We start from the raw sequence: 12,297 nt of genomic DNA on the forward strand, positions 1-12,297 counted from the left end.
GCTAACAGAATCATAATCATAATCATAGACCAAAAAAGTCAACTATGGCTGCAGAGTGGGCCATATCAATCAATCTATCCACGCGCTGGGACGAAACCGAAGCCTGGTACAGTGATGGCTCTCTAGTGGGCTGCGAAGATGTCTCGTATCTGCATCTGTCGAGCTGTCTCGCGTTGCGGTGGGGGACGCGGTCTCCTTGCTTTCTGGACTCTCTGGTCTATGTCTAGAATGACCCCTCGTCTCTGTCGGTCTCCCTTGAGGAAAGTTGTGATAGGTCGGACCTCAATAGAGTGTACTCTGGGGGCTCTTTGTCGCACATGTGGCCTCTGCGCCCCTCTCTCGGTGGTACTGCGCCGGCTGCTTATCCAGGCTGCTCTCATATCGGCTAGCTCCTCTTCCTCCACTCCACTGTGCCCAGGGGCTGATTCGAATGTATAGAAGTCTGTGACATGCCGCTGTGCCCGGTCACCCTCGGTCCTGTAGTGGTTTGACCATCTGCTGCTGCTCTTTGATCTGTCGTAGAAGTGTCTCCCTGTGTCGCCGCATCTCCATCATATATATATATATATATATAGAGAGAGAGAGAGAGAGAGAGAGAGAGAGAGAGAGAGAGAGAGAGAGAGAGAGAGAGAGAGAGAGAGAGAGAGAGAGAATTTATTAAAACTCTTCGGAAGCCCAAAAAGGTCTATGAGGCTAAAACTGATGTGATTGTATTAAAGTCCTCTTGAGAATTTATTAAAAGTCTTCGGAAGCCCAAAAAGGTCTATGAGGCTAAAACTGATGTGATTGTATTAAAGTCCTCTTGAGACCCTGTGGGACTGGTGATCACTATCAAACATAAGTGATCTTTTACATCCGGTGAAATAGAATACTATAGACTGCTATTTAGGTAATACTTGTTGGTGGAAATGAATGGGAATGGAGAGAGAGAGCACACCTCACACACACCACACTGAGAGGGATAGAGAGAAACACGAGAGAACTTCAAGTGATCTCTGGCAAAAGCCCCGCTACACCCGGGGGAAAACCTCTGCACAACAGGCTGCTCAAGAGCTGGGCATCAACAACCACCACAAGGAGCTGCTCACTGGTGTGGAAGAACTGCTCCACAACCTGCTCTAGAAGATGCACAAACGGGGCTGGAAGAACTGTCCAGCAAGTGATCAAATGAGGGCTGAGGGAGAGGCCTATAAATAGCCCTCCAGCCCCTCCCTAGTCGGGTACAGCAGGCTGTGCCGACCAGCCTGCATAGTGGCCAACCCACCCACCTGCTCGTGGGGACACGGCCCCCTCTCTACGGTGATATCAGGAGATGTTGCCTGCAACAGTTTGACCCCTATGTCACTGCTTATGACCACTTTCCCTTTGGAGCACGATCCATCCACAAGTGGTTGTGCTAGCTCAGCTAATACTTTCTCATATAAACGGTATGTAGCCTCTATAAGTGTGTGGGGGAGTTTTTTTGGTCTTTCTCATGATTTCTTGTGTGGAACCGTGTCGAAGGCTTTATTGAAATCTACAAAGCAGCAATATAAAACCTATTTTCTATGCTTTGCTCCTTCCGATGCAGCCCTTATGGCGAACTATTTCACTCCTATTCACTCCACCTATTAATTAATCGTGTTTCACTCTCTATTGGTCCCTATTCACCAATTAAGCTAAGTGCCTAAGTGCCTTGCCTCTGATCCTCGCCCCTCTGCCTCGCCTTGCCATGCCTCCCCTCCCAATCATCGCCCCTTTGCCTCGCATGTCCTCCCCTCCCACCCCCTGCCATCTCTCCTCCACTCCCGATCCTTCTGTCTTGCCATCTCTCACTCTCCGCTCTCCCTCACCTCAGCCTCTCTCCCTCCTTGGAGCGGCCACCCCTCCCACTCCCCTCTCTCCCTCGCCTCAGCCCCTGTTCCCCCCCTCTCCCTCCCGTCATCCACCGCCCTCTCTTCCCTCTCCCTCTTGTTACCCCTCGTTCAACCTCCCCTCACTCTTTCAACCTTGAGGCGGTGGGTGAACCTTGCTTTTTTGTACATGATCTCAGTCTACGATGCAATGGAGCCTCGAACTCGTGGCTAAGAGTTGTATTGCTTGCTCCGTTTTCTCTCCTTCAATTTTGGAGTTTCCGTCCTATGACCATTTGCTTTGTCCAAAGTTGACATCTAGTTTATTTGAAGGCTTCACAAATGAACCCATTTGTGAGGTGGACTGCATGCAACAGTGTAAAGCTTGGTTTTGTGACCCAAGCATCTATTTCTTGAAACTTCATAGAAACTTGTTAAGTAAAGTAGCAAGAGCCATCTTTGTTATGACAATAAGTTTACAAAGTGTGAATTAGTCCTCAACATTACCTTGTGTTAGAAACACATTAGCGCAAGTAGTTTACTAAAAATACTATGTGCTGATAGTTGTCTTAATCTATTGAAATTCTTATTGATTTTTCCTTTTGTTAGTGGCATTGTTTGCTATTTTTGCTTTCCCAATCGGTTTATGTTATGGCTTCTCAAGTCTAAAAATTTTTGTGATGTTTTACCTTCTCATTATTTCAAAGGCTGTAACAGGGGGCTGTCATCAACCAACTACAAGCAGATTTGAAGAGGCAAGAAGAGGAGATCAATGCTCAATCGGTAAGTTGGAAGTATTGGCTATGTTGTTTGCTGAAGTTCTATTGTTATGTGGATAGTGAATTGTTCTTGTTTCATCATATGAAAACCATAAGCTATAATCAACTAAAATCAACTTTATATCTTGAAATTGTGGTTTAGCATTCTAAGATGTCATCTATCAGAGAAAATAGAATTGTGCCAAAAGACATTGGAATAGCTTCACTAATAGTGCACGATCTTAAAATCAAACTTCTACTTGGTCGAAGTTTTGAACATTTTGAGTCTTGTGCCATAGAAGATTTGGTAATTTGCATTAGTTACAACTTACCACTAGCAAGGTTTATTTGCACCATGAAGCTTTCTCTTTCATGTTGGTTGTGTTTCTCTTTCAAGTCATGCCAAAAAAGGTGCTTTTTTGGTTGATCGGCTAAGAGCATTAGAGACTTTATTCTTTTGTGTTGAAATTTTGACCTTCATAGCATTATCAATTGGCATAGTCTTCATTATAAGAGCTTGAGGGAGTTGGTGAGCGTTTTCTTTATAGATGTTTCGTGCTATGTGGTGGTACTACTAAAGTTTCAGTTGGAAGAGCAATAAAGTCTGCAGTTTCAATGTATATGGTTTTTATAAAAGAAAGAGATGTTGAAATGCATGCTGAAATGAATGAGGCAGATAAAGATTCCTTGTAAACTTTAAAGATTGTTTTTCTAATGCTTTGCCAGGGGAATTATCCCCTGAGAGACTTGAAGATCATTACATAGAGCTTATTCCTGGCAATGAGCCAGCTAATAAGCCCTCGTATAGAGTTAGTGCAACTCAGCGAGAAGAAATCATGGCCCAACTGCAGGACTTGTTGTTCAAAGGGTTGATTCAGCCCAGTTCATCTCCATTTTGCTCCCCTGTACTTCTTGTACAGAAGAAAGATGGTTCATTTCATATGTGCGTTAACTATCTATCGCGCACTAAACTAGAGGACCATCAAGAACAGAATGCCAATTCCTCGCATCGATGATGTGCTGGACCAGCTCAATGGAGCCTCACTTTTCAGCAGGATGGATTTGAAGAGTGGATATCATCAAGTTAGAATACATGTGCACAAGATAGCGTTTTGCACTACATTTGGGCTGTATGAATATTTAGTGATGCCTTTTGGGTTAATGAATGCCCCGGCTAGATGGATTGTATCTTCCGACCTTATAGGTACCTGCTTTGATGACATAATCGTTTTCTTTAAGTCCGAAGAAGAGCATAAGGAGCATCTTGCTACTGTTCTCCGTAATCACCAGCTCTATGCAAACAGCAAGAAAAGTGAATTCTTTTTGGAAGAGATCCACTATTTGGGGCATATAATATCCAAGGAAGGAACACAGATGCATCCGGCAAAGATCCAAGCCATCTAGGAATGGCTAGAGCTGAAAATTGTGCATGAAGTCGATAATTTCCTAGGCCCGTGTTCATACTACAAAAGATTTATCAGGCATTTTTGCGGATATAGCCGCTCCACTTCACGACGTAACCAACTCCACAGAAGAAAGCATTCACTACACTCAAGGAGAAGCTGACCACATAGCCAATTCTGATAGTTCTTGACCAACCTTTTGATGTGGATTGTGATGCCTGTGGAGAGAGTGTTGGTGTTGCATTGCACTAGAATAATCATGTAGTTGCTTACAAAAGCCAGAGACTACGGCATGGCAAGAGATATTTGGGAATCTACAAGAAAGAGTTGTTGGCTGTGATTCATGCCATCAATACTTGGAAGCACTATCTTTTGGGTGCAGATTTTACTGTAAAAACTGATCACGAAAGTCTGAGATACTTCTTGACTCAGACTAAGCTCTCCGAGAAGCACATGAAATGGGCAAATATGCTGTCAATGTATCATTTTCAGATTGTCCATTTTCTGGGAGCACAGAGCAGAGTGGCAAAGATCCCAGGTGAATAATGTGACTATTGGATATCATAGGGATCTGGAGGAGTAATATGCCAATGATGCAGATTTTGGTGAGATTTTGCAGCAAGTTCAAGAGAGGCAATCCAGGAGTGACTATTCCATGAAAGATGACTGCCTATGCATCATCTGAGAGATGAGGCAAAAGATTCTGGAGGTATGCCATGCACCTCCATATGCTAGGCATAGAGGAATTGCAGTTACCACTTAGGCTTTAGAGAGGTGCTTCTATTGGTTAGTGATGCGAAAAGATATACATCAGTTTGCTACAGAATGCCTCAATTGTCAAAAGGTCAAATATGACAGGCAGAAGGCACTTGGCCTACTTATGCCTCTTCCCGTGTTCCAAGCACCATGGGAAAGTATCGTAATGGACTTTAGTTTTTATTTGCCAAGATCAAAATCAGGGAATGATGGGCTTTGGAATATCATTGATAGATTCAGCAAGCAAGCTCATTTCATTCCAGTACGCAAAACTGTAGACACAGATCATATGTCTAAGGTTTTCATGGCACAGATTTTTAAGCACGATGGTATGCCTAAGCCCATTGTCAGTAACCGACATCCCAGAATGACCAGTCTATTCTAGAGAGCCCTTTTCGATAATATGGGGACGAATCTGAATTGTTCTTCTTCTTTCCATCCTCGGACAGATGGTCAAAGCGAAGTAGCAAATTCAACATTGTTGGATTTATTGAAATGCTACGTAAAATCAGATTGGGAAAAGTATGTATCACTAGCGGAGTTTGCATATAATAATACAGTTCTTAGCTCCAAAGGGAAAGCCCCCTTTGAGATCATTTATGGAAAGGTGATTCTGCGACCTATCCTCACGATCAAAGATGAGATTTTTGCAGCTGATCAGTATGTCAGAGACCTCCAGACAGCTTTCAACGAGGTTTGGACAGCCGTAGAAAGGTCTCAAGAAAAGCATAAGAAGGCTGCAGATAAACACAGGAGACAGGTAGATCTCAAGCGAGGGGATTGGGTACTTTTGAAGTTCGAAAAAGCTAGGCTCCGTAAGTTTAAGGGCAAAGAAAAAGTGTATGCAAAGTTAATCTCCCAGACCATTGGAAGATTCACAATGCCTTCCTGGAGGTCCTTGTTAGAGGAGATTGTGTATCATACTGTACGCAAAGGCCCCCAGGGCAAGGAATTTTACAGGTCCCTTGTAAAATGCAATAAATATTCGGCATTGGAGATGGATGAAGACATGTTGTCTGATCATGCACATCTCTTGGATATTTAGAAGGAAGCTTTTCTGCTGAGGTCAATTGAATAGAAGCGGAGGGAACGTTACCAAGTTGTAAATACTCCAAGTCAAAGTTCCAGTTGATAATTTATTTGATTATAATTAGAGGGTTCTTCATTCATTTGATTATGTTCAAAGAGTTAACTTTATTGGTCAAAGTATACTAAACTCTGTTTATGTAACCCTAACCTTGGTTAGGAAGACTTGGCTTAGGCCAAGAGGGTTAACTACGGTTAACGAAAGAACCACAGCGTTGACTTCGGTTAGAGAGTGTTGACTTCGATCAATGAGACTTGGCTTATGCCAAGAGGGTTAACTTCGGTTAGCCAAGATGTGCCAACTTTGGTTGGAGAGACTTGGTCATAATAAGGAGCTTCGAGTGTCGGTCAAGTCTCTTAATTATGATCAAGAGGGTTGACCTTGGTCAAGCAAAGAAGTTATGTGCACTTGTTTGCTTGGTGGGGATGTCCACAGTGACTAGGATTAGTCCACAGATTATTATTGCATGCAAAGTGCTGACCATTAATGGGTGCCATGGTTGTACGCTTCAGTTAATTGCTGCAAGGATCAAGAGGGATTGAAGACCCAAGCAATACGGAGCTTAGCAAGCAACTAGGATGTCACCCGTGTGACCAAGTGCTTAGAAGACTCCAGAGTTTTCCCTTAGGTGGCATGTAATTAGGAAAGTAGATTAAAATTTGACACTTGCCATGTTGCCAAAGAAATGAGCTGAAAGATTTTTTGTATTATTGATTCACATAGGGATTCTCTTCTCCATGCCCATATCCTCCCCCGAAAACCCAAACCACCATCCACATTAATAGATTTAGATTCCTTCATTCTTATTTGTGTCATGTCTAGCTGAAATCATAACTCTCTCTTCAAGTGTACGTGTACTTCTCAATTGTGCTATGACCAATGATATTTAGATCCCAAAAATAAAGAGAAGTATTCTATTTTGACTTTGGTCAAATAGTATTGACTTTCGTTAAAGTGAGTTGACTTCTATCAAAAGAAGAGATCCGAGGGCGTTTCTACTGCCTCTTCAGAGATAGCTATGGGATTTTGGCCCATACAACCACTTTTGACAATCAATCTTGCCAACTTGGGAGTTTTCACAAATTTTCTCCTTGTGGGTAGATTAATTACTATTACTCACATAGAGTCATGATTCTTTTGAGATTTAGTTGAATCAACAATGAAATCCGTAGAGATTCTTTCGGACTTGTGAGATACGATCTCCGATGGATGAAGCAAGCCACCTAACTCAAGACACTTTGCTTGTGTTTACTTGACAGAATCTTGGATGTCCTTATGCTAGCTAGGCTAGAAGAACTATCTTTTTAGAAGAACATAATCTTTAGAATTCTTGAATGTTGTGCACTTGGATTGTTATGACACTCTTCTCAAACTGGGTGCCTAGTGTCTTTATTATGGAGAGCACAAACTTTACCCATATAGACTAAATAGGGTATACTTTTTCCACTTTTGTGCTTTTGCAACTTTAGGTGCTTCACCAACCGTAGGTACTACTAACTTGTTGGAAGCGCTATTGCTTTCATCACCTTTTGGTGCGTGTTTATTGTGGGAGATATCATAGCCAAAGAGTGTGTGAGATGTGATGTGTACTAGGAGATCTAGTACTAGTTCATGTGTGAGTGCCACGTGTCACTATGGGACTTCTCCCATGTGCACTTGGTGCTAGTGTGTGAGTTTGTAGCCTATAAAAGGCTTGTACTTCATTGGTCATGTCACTCTTGATGAATGAAGATGAGCCTTTCTATTATATCTTCATTTGAGTATCATTTCCTTCCTCCCTAGCCTATCTCTCTGTCTCTCTCTCTCTCACACACACACACACACACCATGTTTCTAACATGGTGTGAGAGCTGGTCAGTCCTGCCCTAATCAGCCTTGTCACCTTATCATCATCTCCAGCCGTAACCCTAATCTGCCTATGCAGTCTCCTCTTCTCAGCCACCACATTTCTGCCTCCTTCTCCATAGGTGGTTTCACTTTGAAAAAGGTGGTTTCAATTTGAAAAGGGGGGAAGGAATACCATGGTTTTGGGAAAGAAAACCACCTAACATGGGGAAGATCGTCATGTGCTGCCATTTCCCAAAATTAAAAATGTGGAGAGGGGGTGCATTTAAGCCATGTCCAAAAAGTCAACAAGGGGGGGTTGCAAGCGGGGCTGTCAAGTGGATTGCAAGTACAGTTGCAGGGGCAGAGCTTGTTGCCTATGCGTGTCGGTCTACCAAGTGGCCAGGCCACCACCTTGGACGCCCACCAAGCCCATCAAATCCACCAAAAATTAAATGTGCCTTAGAGGAATTGAACCCATGACCTCATGGCCCCCACCCTTAGTGAAAGGTCCACCCTCGTGAGCACGAGGACAACTGTGAAAGGTACTAAGATTTACTTAGAGGACGACCTCACACTCCTACAGCAGGAGCACCAGTGGGAGGGTAGGTGCGCGCGATGGCAGCAAGAGAGGAAGGGAAATGGGCTGCCTATAGGGATGGCAAAGTGATCATTCGAGATAGAGACAGGAATGAAAGAGAAGAGAAGGTTTCCGCCTCTCCTTGCAGCCATTTGCATTCATTTCTGCCTGCCTACACCATCCACAGCCAGCCGCCTCCATTTAAGCTCTCTTGGAGCACTAGGTGACTTGATTCCCTGCTGGTCAACGCATTTCCTTGGAGGTACCTGCAAGAAGTGAAGATTTTCGACACCCAAAACTGCCCTTTTATTGCTGCTGCTGTGAAGTTGGCCACCTGACTGTATTCTCTCCAATATTTCGTGGCGTTTGAAAGCTTTTTTGACCTGTTTTGAGGCTGCTGTTGCATCTCCGAGCTGTTCTAAGAGTGCTGCTGCAGAACTGCCTACAACAGCAGTATTTTCGGGGCAGCTCTTGACTTCAGCTCATCTACAACAGCTGCTTTTCATTGTGGTGGCCTGGTACAACATTTGGAGCTATTCTAGAGAGCCGCCTGATAAATTTCGGACCTGCTGTTGCATTTTGGTACACCTATACATCTGTTGCAGCAGTTGAGCAGTCATCACGCCCACAAGCGCTCACCTCTTGGGCTCATTTTTGCATTTTGGGGCATCTACTTGCTGCTTTTTGACTTAGGTTCACTCAGTTCTGCATTTCGGGGCATTTGGAGCACCACTAAACATCTATATCCGCCCTTTTGCATATGATGAGTTGCTGTTGTGTTTTGAAGCCCGAGACCTGTGGTGGTTCTTTATCTCAGCCTGCTGCCCACCTTCATGAAGGTCTTTGCCATCATGACTTTGCTTGTCACATGCAACCCTGCACGTGGGTGTAAGGTGACACACTGGCTACATCGACAAGTGCATGGATAGGAGATTTTGTCGTATGCTGTGACCCCTTTGTGAGCCCTTGTCTAGGGACAGTCAGGCACAAGCTACGTAGATCAGTCTCTCAGCCTTAGGTCAAGTCAGTAGTAAGTTCTTGTTCACTAGTGCCCACTGGAGAACAGTAGGTTAAGTGTTTCCATCTTATAGTTTAGGTCTTAACCTAGGTTAGGAGTCCCTTTAGGGTCCCCAAAGGCTGGATAGGTAAGCAGGGAAGGCAGCCTGCAAAAGCTGCCCAAAAACTCCCCTGGCAAATGAGCCAGGGAGGGCTTTTTATAGGCTGGTTGTAGGCCAACCAGTCTGTAAAACAGACTGAGTCGGTCTGTTTACAGACTGGGTTGGCTCAGTCCAGCCCTATAAAAGGGCCCCTTGGCTGCCCTGTTTTCTCATTCACTTTGCTCCTGCCTTCAGTCCTCCTACAACTCCACTTCAGTCTCCTGTGCAGCCGCTGAGATCCTCAGATCTGGCCCTGCTCTAGCCTCAGTCCCTTGGCCATCAGTTCAGCCTGATCTGAAGGTGACCACGTAGCACAACAGTCGGAGGTTTGGACCAGCAAACGGAGAGAGGTTTGGACATTGTTTCCTCAGCTTTCTCAGCTCTCTTTTATAGTTTACACAGCTCACTCTCAGCTCTATATTTCAGTCATCTCTCAGTTCTCTCATAGGATCTATCACTTCTAGTTTTCACTCTCTCACTCACGTGGTAACCCTGCATTCCGGTAGACAGCACAAGCCTCTTCCTTGCCTTGCAGAAGCATCCTACATCGTCAGTGTGGACAGCATCAAGGTCTCGGTATTGGTCGGCGTTGCCTCTCAGGTCTTTGGGTCTGCTATACGTGTGCACAGTGAGCTCTTCAGAAGCGGGGACGAGCATTTTCTGAGTGAAATCTTCCGAGCGTCCGAGCAAAGGAAAAAAAAAGCTTCCAACTATGCATAAATATGGCAAAAATCGATCAGAAGAAACATAGTTTCACTTAGAAATATGCAAAGTATTATAGCAATGCCTATTTTATACAAAAATCTTTAGGTGAATCTGTAGGAATGGTGAGAGCATAATGGGATGGCTTTTGAAGAAACCCACATGTAGAGTAGACTTCTCTATGAAAATTCCCTTATGATCCTTCTTACAACTTTTACTTAATAGGGGGTGACATTGAAAACCCTCTCTCAACCTATCTTCATGAAAGAGTTTCTTCAAAGAAAACTCATTGAAGCAAGCCATCCAGGTAGTTTCGCCAGCGAAACCCCTTTGAAGCAAGTCTCCCAAGGTAGTTTCGCTAGCGAAACTACCTTGGACAGCACTTTTAAAAGTGACATAACTTTCATATCCAATGTCCAAATATAGTCATTCAACCACTCAAATTGATCGGAACACCCCATTTGAGCACATCTATGAAGTTATAACTTGGAAAATCTTCCATATATAGTATTAAATATTACATGTATTTTATGAGAGTGATATATAAGCCCAAGTTAATACTTATTTATAGTAATTTAAACTTCTTTAGAAACATGTCCATAAATATGCTATAAAAACACTAAAAAGATATTGCCATATGATATAAATGTGTTAATAAGTAATTATATATGCATAGTATTATTACATTGAGAGTGATTATGAGGAATGTTTCTTAAAGGAATCAACACTTTTTTAAGGTAATAACAGGGGTACAAAGGGATGTCTCTAAATAAGAAAATTATGTTGTGTAAAAATGAATGAGCGATAGTCTGTATATTTTTATGATAAAGGGATCTAGTTCTAGTGAAAATAAAAGTGTAAAAACCATGTTTCCTAAAGAAAAACATTTTTAAAAATCTCTTGAAAAACACGCTCGGATAAACGTGCTCATAGGCTTTTGCTCGTAAAATTGACGCATCCTTCAGAAGCGTGTTCTATGCTCTCTTGAAGAGTGTTCTTTGTATTTCTCAGTTTTCCAAGTATAAAGCAAATTCTCCCCTGATTGGGGGAGGGGCCCCTCAGTGGGTACAGGGACCCAATCGGTTGTTGACTCTACTCTCTCTCTACCCTCATCTCCTTTCTCTCTCTATGGTAAACAACACTCATTCCTCGCTAAAGCTTTAAAGAAGTTATTGCTGTGAATTACACGATCAGATAACCGTTGCATGTTACATTGGTATCAGAGCTTCGGTCTGTATCCAGCTTGACTACCGCGAGTGTATGGTTGTGTTGAGATCCGGAAAGGACACACAATCAAGCGCCATGGAAGGGTTAGAAAAAGATTTCAACCGTGAAGACTTTAAAGACTATCAACAAGATACGCTTTTGCCAAATGCTCAAGAAGTGATGGCGAATCTTTTAGAGCAGAATCGGGTTTGCTGCAGCAACTCGAAGAACATTCATCCAAGCTGGAAGAAAGCAGAAGACAGTTGGACCAGACAAAATAACGTTTGGAGGAAAAAGAAGCAGGGAAGATGTTGGAAGAAAGAGGAACCACAGATTTTGAAAAACTGCTCTTGATGATGCGTGAGGAACGCAAAAATGAGGAGGCACTGCGACACGCAGAGCTCGCCGAGGCAGAGAGGTAACAAAAGCTAGACCGAGAGGCGATGCTTCTCCAACACAAACAGATGTTAGCCGCTGTGCAGGCAAGTTTGAGCGCAGCAGCCATCTCCGCCACAGCTTTGCCATCGACAAAGGTAACACCACTCACTCGGTCCACTCCAAATTTTGTTAAGTATGATGATAAGTGTGACCATTTAGCAATTTATCAGTTTAGTCATCAGTTTGTAGCTCATTTTCCGTTAGCACGGATTCAAGATGAGCAAGATAAAGTCCACCTTGTAGCCCCTCATCTTACAGGTAAGGCGGTGACTTGGTGGCAGCGTTGGGCTAGTAAGCATACTGACCCAAACACGTTTAAGACAAATTTCGTTTGGGCAACGTTTGTGGCAGATCTCAAAGCCCGTTTTCTCCCACCCCAATATCTGCTTAATCTGGAGGATGAGTTCGCTCGTCTCTCCCAGAATGGTTTGCTTGTGTTGACATACAGTAACAAGGTCATCACATTGGCACAACAGTTGGGCGTGACGGAGAGCGCCAAGATAAAGCAATTCATTCGAGGATTGGACACGAACATACGTTTTACCATTCGGTAC

General features: G+C 43.5%; 1 protein-coding gene across 4 annotated transcripts in view; it reads left to right on the forward strand.

Moving 5' to 3' along the window:
• Positions 1 to 12,297, forward strand: part of BLI (protein BLISTER) — a 109,297-nt gene that overhangs the window by 35,449 nt on the left and 61,551 nt on the right. For all 4 annotated transcript variants that reach the window (XR_015542931.1, XR_015542932.1, XM_087391860.1 and 1 more), the window contains exon 5: positions 2,550 to 2,615. Coding sequence is in view for 2 of the 4 variants with exons in the window: in XM_087391860.1 (XP_087247986.1) it covers positions 2,550 to 2,615 (66 nt within the window). In the remaining 2 variants the exon portion in view is untranslated. The remainder of the gene's footprint in view (positions 1 to 2,549; positions 2,616 to 12,297) is intronic.

The sequence above is a fragment of the Dipteris shenzhenensis genome, chromosome 20 (assembly GCF_047967505.1).
Source record: "Dipteris shenzhenensis isolate YYH24624 ecotype China chromosome 20, Dip_SZ_1.0, whole genome shotgun sequence".
NCBI classification, from domain to species: Eukaryota; Viridiplantae; Streptophyta; class Polypodiopsida; order Gleicheniales; family Dipteridaceae; genus Dipteris; species Dipteris shenzhenensis.